The sequence below is a fragment of the Bos indicus genome, chromosome 25 (genome assembly GCF_029378745.1).
Source record: "Bos indicus isolate NIAB-ARS_2022 breed Sahiwal x Tharparkar chromosome 25, NIAB-ARS_B.indTharparkar_mat_pri_1.0, whole genome shotgun sequence".
NCBI lineage: Eukaryota > Metazoa > Chordata > Mammalia > Artiodactyla > Bovidae > Bos > Bos indicus.
Window position 1 is genome coordinate 20094042 of NC_091784.1, and position 19546 is coordinate 20113587.

General features: G+C 40.8%; 1 protein-coding gene across 6 annotated transcripts in view; it reads right to left on the reverse strand.

The window, feature by feature from the left end:
* Positions 1-19546, reverse strand: part of ZP2 (zona pellucida glycoprotein 2) — a 35288-nt gene that overhangs the window by 9997 nt on the left and 5745 nt on the right. For 3 of the 6 annotated variants that reach the window (XR_011564046.1, XM_070779767.1, XM_070779766.1), the window contains exons 2-4: positions 1536-1612; positions 627-710; positions 116-210 (exon numbers count right to left, since the gene is read on the reverse strand). Coding sequence is in view for 5 of the 6 variants with exons in the window: in XM_070779767.1 (XP_070635868.1) it covers positions 116-210; positions 627-710; positions 1536-1612 (256 nt within the window). In the remaining variant the exon portion in view is untranslated. Of the gene's footprint in view, positions 1-115; positions 211-626; positions 711-1535; positions 1613-1707; positions 2770-2901; positions 3181-19546 lie in introns of those variants that run through there. The other 3 variants (XM_070779768.1, XM_019988401.2, XM_070779769.1) reach the window with 3 other exon arrangements.

The window sequence follows — 19546 nt, forward strand, 5'->3', positions numbered from 1 at the left end:
CCTACCAGGATCCTCCATCCATGGAATTTTCCAGGCAAGAGTACTGGAGTGGGGTGCCATCGCCTTCTCCGAACTCCTAGGTTACTACTTCCCAAATTACTCCTCAATTACTTACCACTCTTTTGGTACAGCTTTCATATGGGGCCTTCAGTGTGAGCTTTTCTGGGTCCAGAACATAAGTGCAGTTCAGCATTTTAAGACCAAGGGAATCTGCAGAAACAAGAGCAGCTTTAGAAAGGAGATGGCCAAGATGTATTTATATCTTATATTTCAGTGACAGAGTCAACCAAAGCTACATAAGCAAGACTGCAAATCCATTTCTAAGGTACTTCAATCACTTCTTACTTTTTATTTTCCCAACTGGGATATAACCCAAGCTCTGAGAGATGCTGTGATTTGAAGCTAGACTTTTCTTAGTGAATCCTAAGATAAGACAGATTTCCAAAGACAGACAAGGTCTTCCACTCTTAGGAGTCACGATGCAGTTCAAGGACCCTGTGACATCATGGGATTTGAGCACGACTGCTCCAGAATTTGTGTACTTTGCTCACTGGAAAATGGTGATGACTTTGAGCCAAGGGCTTCCTACTAAGTAAGACTTAAATGAGACAATACACATTACTTACCCACCACAGATGCATGCTGAATCTTGTTGCCAAGAGTTCTTTTAAACTCCACTACCATTCTATTTTCATAGCAAGTGACAGTACCTGAAGAGCAAAGAAAGCACGTGGGGCATCTTTGAACACAGGAGGCATGATTCCTACAGAAGTGTATTGAGGAAACTTTCCTCTTTAACGCATAAGGAAGGATGCCAGTTGGGAGAGGCAAAGCTTATTCCCCATCCTGGGGAGCTTACAAGTTGATGGGAATACATAACTATGATGTAAGATACCGAGAACTGTAATGAAGATATCAATTAAATGCCTAGGGCTTTCTATCCAGGAGAAACCTGGATTCGGGTTAACAAGTATGCATGTGGGAACCAGCCTGGAACCCTGATGGAAATAGAAATGGTAGGTCTTTGAAGAATTGGGGAAAAGTTTTGTCTAAAGATCTTTCAATTTGAAGTTTAAAAAATTCCCTAGGTAACTCCAAGAACACATTTTTGAAGAATAATCTGCCAAATAGCTTGACAATGTGCATCCTTTGGCTCAAGTGCAAATCTTAAGAAACTCCTCATTACAAGTGATTTTGCCTGTTATTGATGCTTTCCTCAAGCATGAGTATGTGTTTGAAGATGCCTGCTCCCAAAGATGAGGGCTTGGTAGGTGGTTTGCTGTTCTTTGGGTGCTGTAAAGCTGGAGGCAGTGAGGAAATAGAAGGCAGTGCGGGTGTTTTTCCAAGCTCCTGCATTTAGCTGCAGAGCAAGCTATAGGTAAGCTACGGGAAAACTGAAGTGACTTGATCAAGATAGGCAAAAGAATGACTGGAGATCGTTTAACTCACTTTTGTGTTTTCTGGCCATCTAGGCACCCTAGTTGCAATCCATTTCACAGATGCTTAAGGACATTTCCCTCACCCAAGAGGCCTACCTGGGAAGGCAGGATCCAACTGATTAACATCTATTGAGTTCACCGAAGTCAAAAGGGTGAAAGATAGAAAAAATGACCTGTAGGTGCAGGAGGACATGGGGGAGAAAGTTAAAGAGGAGTGAACTTCAGCAGACAAGGCATTTTGTCCCCTTCTTTCTGCCCCCAGAAATACCTCCAGTCTGCACGGAACCAGCTTGAGGGTCTCCCGCTGTCTCCTCTCTGCCTGCATGCCATGACCGAAGATACCACCAAATCAACCAGGCAGAGGGGCGTGCTGCTCTGGCTTTTATAGCAGGAAACGGGGCTTGGTCCCCGCCCTCTCCCCATTGGAGTCACCTGAATCTTCTCTAGCCCTCCCAGCTGAGAGGAAGGGATTTGGGAAGAGCCTTTCCAGAAGGCCTAAAACAAGCAGAGTTTTCCCCTTCCTGACACTTGCCTTGGTTTTCCACCGGCTGCTCTGCAGCCAATTTAGTTCCTTGAAATTGGCTCAGGTGAATGAATTGGTACATTTTTCCATAACACTAGGAAAAATAGAATCTTTTGGACAAACTCTTTACAACTCAAATGTAGAGTGAGAGAGTGGGGTGGGATTTTTTTGGAGGAAAGATCATCTCTTGTTTACACTGTCTTTGAGTAATAAACCTTTCTTTTAAGTTACTCCTGGTCTCCTGGCTATTGTGGATATCAACCTGACAATGTGCATGAAGAAGTACCTTTTTAAAAATGATGAAACATTATTTTCCCCCAAGTATAGATTTTAATTTTACTTCAAAAAATACAGACAATTAAAGAAGGATATAGAGAAAGGAAAAAATCATCCACTGCAAGTACTTAAGTGTGTAACTCTATGGTCTTTCTCTACAAACATCACACTTAAAAAAAAAATAACAACCTGGGATTGAAGTATAAGTTATGTTTGTAACCTGCTTTTACTACTTTATATGTCATGGACATTTTCCATATCAAACATAAAGATCTCCATTACCATTTTTAATGTTGCGTAGTATTCAATGTCTAGATAAATCAGTGTTTAGCTGTTCTCTAATGATGGACATTAATACAGCTTCCAATGTTTTCATTATTATAAACAATCTGCTGGACTTGTACATTTCCCTGGTTAACTCTCAGGATAGATTACTAGAAGTAGAAATTCTGGGTCAAAAGGAATAGTGACCTGAATAAGAATGTCATACTGTGTAGGAACTGGAGTTTATAGGTGGGGAATCTGAGGAAACCAACTTGCTCAAGCTTTAACAACTGGGTGTCAGAGCCAGGACCAGACTGAGACACCTTGATGTCTGAAGACCACATTCCATAACAGGTGATAATGCTCAAATTCTGTACAAGTTTGTGGGGTAGCACTTACAATTATTTATTTATGTGTTGCTCTTTATGTCTTTATATGTTAACGATGTTTCTTGAGGACTAATCGTCATTCCCTGTTACAGGTGTCTGAAATATTGTTCGTCAGAGTAGTGGTTTCCTTAACTCCCTTGATCGAAACATTCACAGCTGGTACTGAAGAACCTATCTTCAGGGAGGGAATGGAGACACAAATGTAGAGAATGGACTTGAAGACACAGCAAGGGAAGGAGAGGGTAGGACTATTTGTGAAAGTAGCATTGACATATATACCTACCATGTGTAAAATAGTTAGTGGGGAACTGCCATATGACACAGGGAGCCCAGCCTGGCACTCTGTGATGACCTAAAGGGATGGGATGGGTGAGCAGGAGGGAGATTCAAGGGGGAGAGGATATATATATGTATATATAGTTATGACCAATTTGGTTTGTTGTAGGGCAGAAACCCACAAAACATTGTAAAGTAATCATCCTCCAATTAAAAATTCAAAAATGATCATATGGGGCTCTTTGTTAATGTCACAGATTCCTATGTCCCACCCAGAAGCTGCTGACTCAGACTCTCCAGGGGAGGAAACTGGGGTACCGTATGTTTAAGCAATCAGGTGAGTCTTATGATCAGGAAAACTTGGGAAATATCTGAAGGAAGTAGACAAGAAAATGAATGATTGCCAGTGATTAACTTCTTTATGGGAATCAGTTGATTATATTCCAGTGGAATGGAGGAGAGGGAGCAAAATCCAGGATAAGCAGGCTTTTGAAGATAGAGGTGGTGAAAGGATTTAGGTTCTGAGCAGAAGCATGATAGCAATAATTACTTCTAAGCATATATTCCCAAAAGTAGCACTTTTTCTATGACTGTGAAGGTAATTTGTTACCACGATGGTTAAGACTATGATAAGAAGACCATTGGAGAGATTTGAAGACCATTCCATCCAGTAGATGATAGAATGTAGGGGCAAGATTCAGAGAGACCTATTAAGGTAGTCAGAGAGGTAATAGATTAATATGTTCCACCTTCCCAGGCCCCACCCTAGACTTGCTTCTCCCAAAGTTATACCTTTTTCTCCAGAGTGTGAGGTGTTGCCTTGGAAAGGGTAGCTCTGCTCAGATCCCTAAACTGGGGGTTCTGCATGATGAAGGGGCAGCACAAAAGCCCTGAGCAGGAGGCATGGAGATAAGGAGGACCACTCTGAGAACTGGTGAGGGTGATGAGGGTGGTGAGCATGCCAGATATTAATTTCATTTGCCTTGCCCAACCCAGCCAATGCTGCACTTGGGACAGTCACTGAGCAACTAGCTCCAGACTCCCTAAGAATCAATTCTGCAGAAGTGCACAAGGATACGAATGTGTTGGTACGGTTAACTTTGAGAATGAGGAAGGCATGGCTCTCTGCAATCAAGGAGTGTCTCATTTTACTAGTTAGGAAAACAAATCTTTCCAAAAAAGATAGACACTTAATCTTTTACTAAATAAACAGTAGGATCTCTTTCAAAAGTATGTTTTCCACATTCTTTTCAATGAGACGTTTTAAGTGTGTTTATAACTATAAGGTGTTCCTTCTCCTCTTCTGCGAATGCCATGGTCTCTACGTGACGTGAGGCCTCGTCTCACCTGCTAATCACTAGGCATTTCTTGAGGAGAGTTTTAAGTTGTCATGCAGAACAACAATGCAGTATTGTTGCCTCCTTTGGGCAGGTGCTCTCTTTATTTTCTGAAATGCTGTTCTTTTAAACAATAGTTTATAATTCTTAATTTCCAATTCTGTTGCCTTACTTTTCACAACTGTGAAAATATTGAAGATGCCCTAATTGTTATCATCAGGAGATGGTTAGATAAACTCTGAAAAGCTCTAAAAATACTAAAATATATGAATTCAATGGGGTCTGTGACTATTGATACTAAAGACATCCACCATAAATTGGACTATTGGAACTATATTAGTATGTTTTCATATTTTACTTAAAAAAACAAAAATGAGAAACACATGTGTTTCCTATCCATTTATCTGTTTATGTGTGGGTATGTAAGTGTGTGTCTGCATTTATTTACCAGAGAGCCAATGAGTCAATTGAGGGAGGAGTCAGTGCAGATATCTAGGCAGTCCACACCAATCCAGCTATGCTGGATGTTCACAACCATTATCAGTTCTGATTTGTTTGAGCTCTTGCTGTACTGGCTATAAATATACATAATATATCATTCTTGTAACAGGAATAGGGAGATAGGAGTGGTACTTTCTCTTAAATTTCATTCAGTTGATTGAATTGTCTTGCTGATAAATAACAAGGTAAAGTAATTTAAAATTGATAAAAGTTAATCTGATTTGTATATGTTATCTGTAAATGTTATAAAATGAAAAGCCCATGAATTCAAACTTCATGGTATAGATATATTGCCCAAGTGAGTGGATTTGATTCATACAACTTCCAAAATCCAACTTCTCAATATGAAATGAATAAAATAAGCCTAAGAGGTTTTTGTGACTTGCCCAAGGTCATATAGAAAGTTAGCAGAGCTCCAGGGAGAAACCAAGTCTTCTGATACCTACTTCCAGGCTTATTCTAATTCATTATGGTTCTGTGTGTGTGCGTGTCTGTGTCTGTGTATGAGTGTTCTAAAACTCCATGCTTCTCTTGCAGTTCACGTAGCTTTAAAAGTACAAGATAGCACTAATTATAATTTAGTTTCAGAAGGTTGTGAAAGTCACTCAGTTGTGTCCAACTCTTTGTGACCTCATGGACTATACAATCCATGGAATTCTCCAGGCCAGAATACTGGAGTGGGTAGCTGTTCCCTTCTCCAGGGGATCTTCCCAACCCAGAGATTGAACCCAGGTCTCCCACATTGCAGGTGGATTCTTTACCAGCTGAGGCACAAGGGAAGCAAATACTGGAGCGGGTAGCCTTTCCCTTCTCCAGGGGATCCTCCCAACCTAGGAATCGAACCAGGATCACCTGCATTGCAGGTGGATTCTTACCAACTGAACTACCAGGGAAGCCCCATATAATTTAGTGGTATTAGATAAACAAGAAATATAGAATCTTCTATCAGGTAGGCTAACATAGCTTAACATCACTTTCAAATATAGAATATGAATTTAACTTGTAAACGTAAGATAGACTATGTTAATAAGAATGCTTTTGAAAAACATATGGTAGCTACTTTAATTATACAATGTTAATGTCACTTGAGATCTGACAGAATGTGGTCCGCTGGAGAAGGGAATGGCAAACCACTTCAGTATTCTTGCCTTGAGAACCCCATGAACAGTATGAAAAGGCAAAATGATAGGATACTGAAAGAGGAACTCTCCAGGTCAGTAGGGGCCCAATATGCTACTGGAGATCAGTGGAGAAATAACTATATAAAGAATGAAGGGATGGAGCCAAAGCAAAAACAATACCCGGCTATGGATGTGACTGGTGACAGAAGCAAGGTCCGATGCTATAAAGAGCAATATTGCATAGGAACCTGGAATGTCAGGTAATCAAGGCAAATTGGAAGTGGTCAAACAAGAGATGGCAAGAGTGAATGTCAACATTCTAGGAATCAGCGAACTAAAATGGACAGGAATGGGGGAATTTAACTCAGATGACCATTATATCTACTACTGCGGGCAGGAATCCCTCAGAAGAAATGGAGTAGCCATCATGGTCAACAAAAGAGTCCAAAATGCAGTACTTGGATGCAATCTCAAAAACGACAGAATGATCTCTGTTCGATTCCAAGGCAAACCGTTCAATATCACAGTAATCCAAGTCTATGCCCCAACCAGTAATGCTGAAGAAGCTGAAGTTGAACGATTCTATGAAGACCTATAAGACCTTTTAGAACTAACACCCAAAAAAGATGTCCTTTTCATTATAGGGAACTAGAATGCAAAAGTAGGAAGTCAAGAAACACCTGGAGTAACAGGCAAATTTGGCCTTGGAATACGGAATGAAGCAGGGCAAAGACTAGTAGAGTTTTGCCAAGAAAATGCACTGGTCATAATAAACACCCTCTTCCAACAACACAAGAGAAGACTCTATACATGGACATCACCAGATGGTCAACACCAAAATCAGATTGCTTATATTCTTTGCAGCCAAAGATGGAGAAGCTCTATACAGTCAACAAAAACATGACCAGGAGCTGACTGTGGCTCAGATCATGAACTCCTTATTGCCAAATTCAGACTTAAATTGAAGAAAGTAGGGAAAACCACTAGACCATTCAGGTATGACCTAAATCAAATCCCTTATGATTATATAGTGGAAGTGAGAAATAGATTTAAGGGCCTAGATCTGATAGATGGAATGCCTGATGAACGATGGAATGAGATTCGTGACATTTTACAGGAGACAGGGATCAAGATCATCCCCATGGAAAAGAAATGCAAAAAAGCAAAATGGCTGTCTGGGGAGGCCTTACAAATAGCTGTGAAAAGAAGAGAAGTGAAAAGCAAAGGAGAAAAGGAAAGATATATGCATCTGAATGTGGCGTTCCAAAGAATAGGAAGAAGAGATAAGAAAGCCTTCCTCAGTGTTCAATGCAAAGATAGAGGAAAACAACAGAATGGGAAAGACTAGAGATCTCTTCAAGAAAATTAGAGATACCAAGGGGACATGTCATGCAAAGATGGGCTTGATAAAGGACAGAAATGGTATGGACCTAACAGAAGCAGAAGATATTAAGAAGAGGTGGCAAGAATACACAGAAGAACTGTACAAAAAAAGATCTTCACGACCCAGATAATCACGATGGTGTGATCACTGACCTAAAGCCAGACATCCTGGAATGTGAAGTCAAGTGGGCCTTAGAAAGCATCACTATGAACAAAGCTAGTGGAGGTGATGGAATTCCAGTTGAGCTATTTCAAATCCTGAAAGATGATGCTGTGAAAGTGCTGCACTCAATATGCCAGCAAATTTGGAAAACTCAGCAGTGGCCACAGGACTGGAAAAGGTCAGTTTTCATTCCAATCCCAAAGAAAGGCAATGCCAAAGAATGCTCAAACTACCACACAATTGCACTCATCTCACAGGCTAGTAAAGTAATGCTCAAAATTCTCCAAGCCAGGCTTCAGCAACACGTGAGCCATGAACTTCCTGATGTTCAAGCTGGTTTTAGAAAAGGCAGAGGAACCAGAGATCAAATTGCCAATATCCGCTGGATCATGGAAAAAGCAAGAGAGTTCCAGAAAAACATCTATTTCTGCTTTATTGACTATGCCAAAGCCTTTGACTGTGTGGATCACAATCAACTGTGGAAAATTCTTCAAGAGATGGGAATATGAGACCACCTGACCTGCCTTTTGAGAAATCTGTATGCAGGTCAAGAAGCAACAGTTAGAACTGGACATGTAACAACAGACTGGTTCCAAATAGGAAAAGGAGTACGTCAAGGCTGTATATTATCACCTGCTTATTTAACTTATATGCAGAGTACATCATGAGAAACGCTGGACTTGAAGAAACACAAGCTGGAATCAAGATTGCAGGGAAAAATATCAATAACCTCAGGTATTCAGATGACACTACCCTTATGGCAGAAAGTGAAGAGGAACTCAAAAGCCTCTTGATGAAAGTGAAAGTGGAGAGTGAAGAAGTTGGCTTAAAGCTCAACATTCAGAAAACTAAGATCATGGCATCTGGTCCCATCACTTCATGGGAAATAGATGGGGAAACAGTGTCAGACTTTATTTTGGGGGGCTCCAAAATCACTGCAGATGGTGACTGCAGCCATGAAATTAAAAGACGCTTACTCCTTGGAAAGAAAGTTATGACCAACCTGGATAGAATATTCAAAAGCAGAGACATTACTTTGCCAACAAAGGTCTGTCTAGTCAAGGCTACGGTTTTTCCTGTGGTCATGTATGGATGTGAGAGTTGGACTGTGAAGAAGGCTGAGCGCCGAAGAATTGATGCTTTTGAACTGTGGTGTTGGAGAAGACTCTTGAGAGTCTCTTGGACTGCAAGGAGATCCAACCAGTCCATTCTGAAGGAGAGCAGCCCTGGGATTCCTTTGGAGGGAATGATACTGAAGCTGAAACTCCAGTACTTTGGCCACCTCATGTGAAGAGTTGACTCATTGGAAAAGACTCTGATGCTGGGAGGGATTGGGGGCAGGAGGAGAAGGGGACGACAGAGGATGAGATGGCTGGATGGCATCACTGACTCGAAGGACGTGAGTCTGAGTGAACTCCGGGAGTTGGTGATGGACAGGGAGGCCTGGCGTGCTGCAATTCATGGGGTCACAAAGAGTCGGACACGACTGAGCGACTGAACTGAACTGAATGTCATTTTAACCCTTTGGATCTTTAGCTAGATTGAAATTGAATGAGGTTTGTAACAGAAATGGATTCATAAAGAAATTGGACAAAGGCATATAAAAGGCTTCATTAATCTGTTAATAGAAAGATAGGGCATCTTAAATGAAAGACAGAGAAGGCTCAGAAGTTCTAAATAAAAACTTGTATACTTACAAATATTACAGGTTACTCCATACCTAGTAGCTAGGATAATTGTTACCACAGAGAGAAAGATTTCCTTGGCAATATCGCGTAGTCCCTCCAGTTGATAGAATATAAAATGTTTAAGCTCTTAAGATGACGTGGTAGATCAGTTGTAAAGGTCCCAATCTTCCACCCATCCGTGGACTCCCACTCTTTGCAGTGTGCTTTGCAGTTAGCCTGGTCCTCCTTGCTCCTCCTTCTTCCTGAATCTGACTGACTTTGTGACTTGTTTTGGCCAATAGAATGTGATGGAAATGATGGTACGCCAGTTCTGAGGCTAGGTCTTTTGAAGCGCATATACATATGCACTCTGTCTTAGCATTCTTCATTCACTGTGAGAACAAACCCAGAGTATCCTCCAGATGATAAAGAATCACAAGGAGCAGAGACAGGTCATCTAAGCTGTTCAGTTCAGTTCAGTGGCTCAGTCATGTCCTATTCTTTGCGACCCCATGGACTGCAGCACACCAGGACTCCCTGTCCATCACCAACTCCCAGAGTTTACTCAAACTCCTGTCCATTGAGTCAGTGATGCCATCCAACCATCTCATCCTCTGTCATCTCCTTCTCTTCTCGCCTTCAATCTTTCCCAGCATCAAGGTCTTTTCAAATGAGTCAGCTCTTTGCATCAGGTGGCCAAAGTATTGGAGCTTCAGCTTCAACATCAGTCCTCCCAATGAACATTCAGGACTGATTTCCTTTAGGATGGACTGGTTGGATCTCCTTGCAGTCCAAGGGACTCTCAAGAGTCTTCTCCAACACCACAGTTCAAAAGCATCAATTCTTCTCTGCTCAGCTTTCTTTATAGTCCAACTCTCATATCCTTATATGACTACTGGAAAAACCATAGCCTTGACATTTAAGCTGAGGCCATGCTAAAGCAACCAGTTCCCAGCTGACCTGCCAGTTGACTGCTGATGAATGAGTGAGCCACACCAAGGTCAGCTGAGCACAGAAGAATTGACCAGTTAACTGGAGATTTGTGAGTTAAATCAATGCTTATTCTTTAAAGCCATTCAATTTTGGATGGTTTGTTAAGTAGCATGATTGTGGCACTGGTTGTATGTGACTACTATTTAGAATTCCTATTTCAAAATTAGCCCAGTTTTACATTATGGAAGTACATGTATTTTCTAGGGGAGCATGTGCTGAGCAACCATAAAACTGTAGAGTCTCAAAAGAAGCAACACACATTTTTACATTTGTACACACAGATTTGTCTGCACATTTGTACAAGTGCAGACAAAGACACGCTTTAAGGGCTATGCTTTCTGATGGGAGACACCAAATGGCTATGTATGTGACAAATAAAACCTAAGCATAACTAAGTAAATTTAAATACACAGACGTTTGTTCTTTTCTGTCCAGTATCCTTTTCTCTGACTTCCCAGGTGGCATAGTGGTAAAGAATCTATCTGCCAGTGCAGGAGACACAAGAGACATGGGTTCAATTCCTTGGTTAGGAAGATCCCCTGGAGTAGGAAATGGCAATCCACTCCAGTATTCTTGCCTGAAAAATTCCATGGGCAGAGGAGCCTGGTGGGCTACAGTCCATGGGGATGCAAAGAGTTGGACATGACCAAGCATGAGCACAAATGATCTTTTTCTTTTGGTAGCAATACCATGATGGGCTTCAGGGAACTCTCCCATTAGATACAATCTTACTGAGACTTCTAGTCAAGCTGCTTCCAAGCTGCTTGGACAAGGGGTAGGCACAAGACTGAAGCTATCAAACAAGCTCTCTATAGAATTTGGGTCTTGATTAGGGTAACACAGGTTGAAGCTCCACCTATTTCCTGAAGGGTTGTCTATTCAAGTAACCCTTAATTCTGTTAAATCTCCTTTCACTAAATTTCTAATCTACCCCTTCCTATTTTGGTTCTCAGGGGGGTTTTATAAACCCATGCCTTTATCATTCACATCTCACACAGAATACTGGGAAAGAATAGATGGTCCTCAGAAACCCTCATAAGTATCTGTAGGAAGGAGGGAAGGGCATTTTTGCCCTCTGTGTATAGGTCCTATGCTGGACACTGATGGATAACCTTCAAGATAGGAATAAGAAAAGGAAATAAAGGCTCCTTAAGTGAATTTCCCCCAAGCTGATTAGCTACTAAGTAGAAAGCTGTTATGGAATGGATTTGTCCCCCACAATTTTTTTAATATTTTATTGAAGTATGATATGACAGGGCTGTCTGTTGTCACCCTGCTTATTTAACCTATATATTGAACACGTCATGAGAAATGCCAGGCTGAATGAGAAATGCTGAGCTGGAATCAAGATAGGCAGGAGAAATATCAACAACCTGAGATATGTGGATGATACTCCTTTAATGGCAGAAAGTAAAGAAGGACTAAAGAGCATCTTGATGAGGGTGAAGGGGGAGAGTGAAAGAGTCAGCTTAAAACTAAATATTAAAAAACTAAGATCTGACCCCATTACTTTATGACAAATAGAAGGGGAAAATGTGGAAGTAGTGACAGATTTCCTCTTTTTGGGCTCTGAAATCACTGTGGATGGTGCCTCTAGCCATGAAATCAGAAGATGATTGCTACTTGGCAGGAAAGCTATGACAAACCCAGACAGGGTCTTGAAAAACAGAGACATTACTCTGCTGACAAAGGCCTGTAGTCAAGGCTATGGTCTTCCCAGTGGTCTAGTATGTTTGTGAGAGCTGGACAGTGAAGAAGGCAGAGCACCAAAGAATTGATGCCTTTGGACTGGGGTTCTGGAGAAGACTCCTGAGAGTCCCATGGACAGCAAGGAGATCAAACCAGTCAATCTTAAGGGAAACCAACCCTGAATACTCATTGGAAGGACTGATGCTGAAGCTGAAGCTCCAGTATTTTGATCACCTGATGTGAACAGCCAATGCATTGGAAAAGTCACTGGTGCTGGGAGAGATTGAGGGCAGAATGAGAAGAAGGCATCAGAGGATGAGATGGTTGGATGGCATCACCAATGCAATGCACATGAACTTGGACAATCTTCGGGAGATGGTGAGGGACAGGGAGGTCTGGTGTGCTGCAGTCCATGGGGCTGCAAAGAGTCGAACACAATTGGGTAACTGAACAACAACATAGTTCATTTACAATGTTGTGTTAATTTCTGCTGTACAGCAAAGTGATTCAGTTATACACACATACACACATACACACATACACATATTTTTTTTCATATTCTTTTCCATTGTCATTTATCACAGGATATTGAGTATAGTTCCCTGTGCTATACAGTAGGATCTTATTGTTTATCCATCCTATATACTCTAGTTTGCATCTGCTAATCCCAAACTCCCAATCCTTCCTTTCCCACCCCTTTCCCCCTTGACAACCACAAGTCTGTTCTCTGTGTATGTGAGTTTGCTTCTGTTTTGTAGATACATTTATTTGTATCATATTTTATATTTCACATATAGGTAATATTGTATGGTATTTGTCTTTCGCTTTTTGACTTACTTTGCTTAGTATGATAATCTCTAGGTCCATGCACCTTCCTGCAAAATACATTATTTCATTTTTTATGACTGAGTATTGTATATCTCACATCTTCTTTATCCATTCCTTGGACATTTAGGTTGTTTTCATGTCTTGGCTATTGTAAACAGTGCTGCTACGAGTATTGGGTTTTTTTTTTTTTGCTGTTGTTTTGTTTTTGGTCATTAAATCATGTACGACTGTTTTGCAACTCCATGGACTGTGGCCCACCAGGCTCCTCTGTTCACGGGCATAGAATGCATGTATCTTTTCATTTTTAATTGATAATTTAATTTTTATTTTATATTGGAATATAGTTGATTTGTACTATTGTGTTAGTTTCAGGTGTACAGCAAAGTGATTCAGTTATACCTATACATATATTGTTTCTTTTTCAGTTTCTTTTCCTATATAGGTTATTATATAATACTGAGTAGAGTTCTCTGTGCTATAAGTAGGTCTTTGTTGATTATCTAGTTTATATATAGTAGTATGTGTATGTCAATCCCAAACTCCTAATTTATCCCTCCCCTGCCCTTTTCCCCTTTTGTAACCACAAGTTTGTTTTCAAAGTCTGTGAGTCCATTTCTCTTTTGTAAATAAGTTCATTAATATCATTTTTTTAGATTCCACATATAAGTGATACCGTGTCTTTTTCTGATTTACTTTTACTTAGCATAATAATCTCTAGGTTCACCCATGTTGCTGCAAGTGGCATTATTTCATTCTTTTCAATGGCTGAGTAATATTCCATTGTATATATGTATCACATCTTCTTTATTCCTCTGTTGATGATATTTAGGTTGCTTCCATGTCTGGCTATTGTAAATAGTGCTGCAATGAACACTGAGGTGCATGTATCTTACTGAATTATGGTTTTCTCTGGATATATGCCAAGAGTTATTGCTGGATCATATTTTCGTCAGGGATATTGGCCTGTAGCTTTCTTTTTTTGTGATATCTTTGTCTGGTTTTGACATCAGGGTAATAGTGGCCTCATAGAATGAGTTTGGAAGTGTTTCTTTCTCTGAAATTTTTTGAGAGTTTCAGAAGAATAGGTATTAACTCTTAATGTTTGATATAAATTGCATGTGAAGCTATCCAGTCATAGACTTTTGCCTGTTGGAAGTTTTTAATCACCATTTCAATTTTAGTACTTGTTATCAGTCTGGTCATATTTTCTATTTCTTCCTGGTTCAGTCTTGGAAGATTGTACCTTTCTAAGAATTTCTCCATTTCTTCTGGACTCTCCATTATATGGGCATATAGTTGCTTGTACTAGTCTCTTATGATTCTTTGTATTTCTGTGGTATCCATTGTAACTTCTCCTTTTCTACTTTTCCTTTTATGAATGTGAGTCCTCTTCCTTTTTTTCCCATGAATCTGGATAAGCACATATCAATTTTGTTCATCTTTTCAAAGAACTGCTTTTAGTTTCATTATTCTTTTACACCATTTTCTTCATCTCTGTTTCATTTATTTCCACTCTGATCTTCATGATTTCTTTCCTTCTGCTAACTTTGAGTTTTGTTTGTTCTTGTTTCTGTAGGTGCTTTAGGGTAGGGTTAGGTTGTTTATTTGAGATTTTTCTTGTTTCCTGAAACATAGTTATAGTGCTGTAAACTTACCTCTTATAACTGCTTTTCCAGTCCCATAGTTTTTGGTTTGCCATTTTTTGTTTGTTTGTTTTGTTTTCATTTTCCTCTGGATACTTTCTGATTTCCATTTTGTTTTCTTCACTGACCCATTGTCTGCTTAGTAGCACATTGTTTAGCCTCCATGTGTTTGTGCTTTTTATATTTTTTCTTGTAGTTAATTTCTAATCTCATAGTGTTGTGGCTGGAAAAGATGCTTGAAGTGATTTCAATTTTCATAAATTTACCAAGGTTTGCCTTGTGACCCAGCTTGTGATCTATCCTGGAGAGTGTTCCATACACTTGAGAAGAATGCGTAATCTGCTGATTTCAGATTAAATGTTCTATAAATAGCAATTACGTCCATCTAGTTTAATGTGTCCTTTCAGGCCTGTGCTTCCTTATTGCTTTTCTGTCTGGATGATCTGTCCACCTACGTCAGAGGGGTGCTAAAGTTCCTCACTATTATTGTGTTACTGCCAATTTTCCCTTTCGAGTCTGTTAACATTTGCCTTATATATCAAGGTGCTCCTATGCTGGGTGCACATACATTTACAGTTGTTATATCTTCTTCTTGGATCAATCCCTTGATCTTCATGGAGAGTCCCTTATCTCTTGTGTGTGCATGAGTCACTTCAGTCGTGCCTGACTCTTTGTTCCTCTGTCCAGGGATTCTCTAGGCAAGAACACTGGAGTGGATTGCCATGCTCTCCTCCAAGGAATCTTCCCGACGCAGGGATTGAATCTGCGTCTCTTATGTCTCCTGCATTGGCAGGCAGGTTCTTTACCACTAGCACTATGTGGGAAACTCTTATCTCTTGTAACAGTCTTTATTTTAAAGTCTGTTTTGCCTGATAAGAGTATTGCTACTCCAGCTTTCTTTTGATTTTCATTTGCATGGAATATCTTTTTCCATATACTCACTTTCAGCCTGTATGTGTCCCTAGGTCTGAGGTAGTTCTCCTACAGACAGTATGTATATGGATCTTATTTTGGTATCCACTCAGCCAGTTTATATCTCTTAGTTGAAGGATTTAATCCATTTACATCAAGTTGGTGGACTAGAAGTATTTGGATCTCATCTCCTCCACAAATACATCAAAAATACATCTACAAATGGAACAATTCCCACAGAACCCCTCTAGAACACTGGCTGAAGACTTCAAATACCTGAAAAGGACAAGAAAGATCTCCATGTAACTGGGTAGAATTGAAAGGGAAAAAAGAGGAAGTGGGATGGGAACTGTGGCCTTAGAAGGGAGCTGAAAAAAGGAAAGGTGCCTGTACCCTGGGAAGCCCCCTCACTTGCAGGGAAATCTGTACAGAAAGTGAGCTTTAGAGGCTCAGAGAAGGGCACGGCAACTGGTTTGTGGCAGACAGAATAGCGAGAGACCTACACAAACTTTGTGTTAACACCCTGCTCATGTAGCCTTAGACACATGTTGCTGGGCTGCGTGAGGGCTGGGTGCTATAACTCGGGGTTTAGAGCACAGTCCTGGAGAGAGAAGTGCTGCTGGCTGCGTGGAGATGCCTGAAGGCACTGGAGTGTGCCATGGCTGCAACTGATATTGTGTGGAGAAAGAAACCCAGGCCTCTATAGGATTGAAGTGCCATTGTTGAGTGACACAAAAAGGGAGAGGTGGGGCTGCCTTGGCAGCCTTTTTCTCCACTTGCTACTCCCTGCCTCAAGGGGCTCTGGAAGAGCCCGCCCCAGCCACCACCTTGGTGGGCTCTCACAACCCAGCCACCATCCCAGCAGGCTTCTGTACCACAGCTGCCACCTCAGGGCATCCCACAGCCCACAGCTGCCTCAGGAGGCTCTGGGATCAGACACCAGTGGGTTGCCCACAGCCAGTCAGGGCTAAAAACCTCAGCTGAGTCCCAGGGCCTTCATGGCCTAGGAAGCAAGGCTGAAATCTCTCTCCTCGGCTGAACAAGCTGCAGATTTACACCTCCACTGCTGGCTTTGTAAATTCAGTCCCTACAGGACATCTGAGTGGACAACAGTGCTCACATGGCTGAGACAGCTCTGGCCTTAGCAGCTGTGGACTTGTGGGCACACACACCTGGGGGCTGGACTGGGCCAGGGTCTAAGCTTGCCTCCATTGTGCTCCTAGCAGATCCAGGTGCACAACTTCTGCAGTTCTTGAACCTGACTTCAGTGCATCTGTGCTGGTGGCCTTGTAAAAACAATATCTGATAGATACCAGGGCTCATTGCCAGAATTTCTAAAGATGAGATGGGGTCAAGGGCAGTGCCAACCGTGGTGCACTTTGTAAGCCTGCAAAATGTATGACAGATAACACAACAGAGCAGTGTCACTGGTTAACAGCTCTGGCAGAGGAATACTCGGCAGCTCCTCTTCCAGTGAGAGCACAGCAATTGCACCTACCTCACACTGCAGCTCAGAAGGCAGCTCAGAAATGGATCTGCAAACTTCCACTCCAACAGCTGGGGAACATGCCTGGCCCATGACAGGGTAGTGACAGCCACATAGCAAACAGGAGCCCCTGCTCAATGTCTAGTGCAGGCTCTGGTCACCAAAACACCAGTTACACCTCCTCTCAAGGGGTAATGGCCAGCAAATGCTGAGGAAAGAGGCAGGAGGCAGACACACTAAAAATAACTTTCACACCAAAAAATAAATCCATACAAATGACACAGGGACACTCCCTAGAAAAAGCCCCTCTAAGACCACAGTATATAATTGTTTCTCCTAAACTCATGGAACGAGAGACATAACTAAAAGAAGCAGAGGAGCCACTCTCAATGAAAAGATCAAGAGGATTTTCCTAAAAAAACAAATGATGTAATAGATCTCTTCAGTCTAATAGACATGAGTTGAAAATAAGAGATAATGAAAATACTGAAGGAATTAGAAATGCTGATCGCTATAAAAGAAACTAGAAAGTGTAAAAGGAAAAATTAGGGAACTCATTCACCAAGGTTAAAGCTAAGCTAAAGCAATGATAGCAGAATGAATAATGCAGAAGAATGAATAAATGATATGAAAGATAGAATAATGGAAATCACCCAATCAGAACAACAGACTAAAAAATCAAATGAAAAAAATGAAAGCAAAATAAGAGACCTATGGGAGAATATAAAGTGTGCCAATCTACACACAATAGGGATCCCAGGAGGAAAAGAAAGTAAAAAGGAAATTGAAAATGTATTTGAAGAAATGATGGCTGATAACTTCTCAAATTCAACAGATATCAAGGAACAGGAAGCACAGAAGGTTAATATACTTGAATAACAGGGTAATTGGAAATCAAAAACATACAATAGATTCATGAAAACCAAAAGAAAAAGAACATAAGCATAATATAATACAAAAGAAAATTATCAAACCATAAAAGGGAAAACAGAAAAGCAAAGGGATAAAGAAGAAATACAAAGTCAACAGGAAAACAACATTTAAAATGGAAATTAATACATATCTGTCAATACCTTAAAAGCCAATGGACTAAATGCTCCAATCAAAAGACCCAGAGTAGCAGAAACAGAATTGCCTTATGATCCATCAATCCCACTGCTGGGCATACACACTGAGGAAACCAGAATTGAAAGAGACACGTGTACCCCAGTGTTCATCGCAGCACTGTTTATAATAGCCAAGACATGGAAGCAACCTAGATGTCCATCAGCAGATGAATGGATAAGCAAGCTGTGGTACATATACACAATGGAGTATTACTCAGCCATTAAAAAGAATACATTTGAATTAGTTCTAATGAGGTGGATGAAACTGGAGCCGATTATACAGAGTGAAGTAAGCCAGAAAGAAAAACACCAATACAGTATACTAAAGCATATATGTGGAATTTAGAAAGATGGTAACAATAACCCTGTATATGAGACAGCAAAAGAGACACTGATGTATAGAACAGTCTTTTGGACTCTGTGGGAGAGGGAGAGGGTGGGATGATTTGGGAGAATGGCATTGAAACATGTATAATATCATATATGAAATGAGTTGCCAGGTCAGGTTCAATGCACAATACTGGATGCTTGGGGCTGGTGCACTGGAACGACCCAGAGGGATGGTATGGGGAGGGAGGAGGGAGGAGGGTTCAGGATGGGGAACACATGTGTACCTGTGGTGGATTCATTTTGATATATGGCAAAACCAATACAATATTGTAAAGTTAAAAAAAAAATACCCAGAGTAGCAGATTGGATTTAAAAAAACAAGGCTCCAATATGCTGCCCATAAGAGACCCACTTTAGGCCAAGGACACAAATAGATTGAAAGTAAGGGATGGAAAAAGATATTTCATACAAATGAAAATGACAAGAATTAAAGCTGAAGCTCCCCTGCCCCCCTCCAAAAAAGCCTAGGTACCTCAGAATGTGATTATATTTGGAACTAGGGTCTTTACAGAGATGATTAAGTTAAAATGAGGTCTTTAGGGTAGGCCCTAATACAATATAATTTGTGTCCTTATGAGAAGAAGGAATTTGGGCATAGACATATACAGAGGGAAGACAACGTGAAGATATGGGGAAGATGACCTTTTATAAGTCAAGGACAGAGGCCTGGGACAAATCTTTCCCTCATTGCCCTCAGAAGAAACCAGTTCTGCCAGCACTTTGATCTCAGATTTCTATCTTCCAGAACTCTAAGAAAAAAATTCTGATGTTTAAGCCACCGAGTTTGAGATACTATTTTTAGCAGCCTTTGTTGTTGTTGTTGTTGCTAAGTTGTGTCCAACTCTTTGTGACCCCAAGGACTGCAGCACGCCAGACCTCCCTGTCCCTCCCTATCTCCTGGAGTTTGCTCAAACTTATGTCCTTTGAGTTGGTGATACTAACCAACCATTTTATCCTCTGTCACCCTCTTCTCCTTTTGCCTTCAATCTTTCCCAGCATCAGGTCTTTTCCAATGACTTGACTGTTCACATCAGGTGACAGCCTTAGAGAACCACTATAAACTCTCAGACTGAAATAAAACTCTGTGTGACTATGAGATATATGTTCTTTTTACTGTGTTGTAAGGTATGTTGTTGTTATTTAGTTGGTAAGTTGTGTAT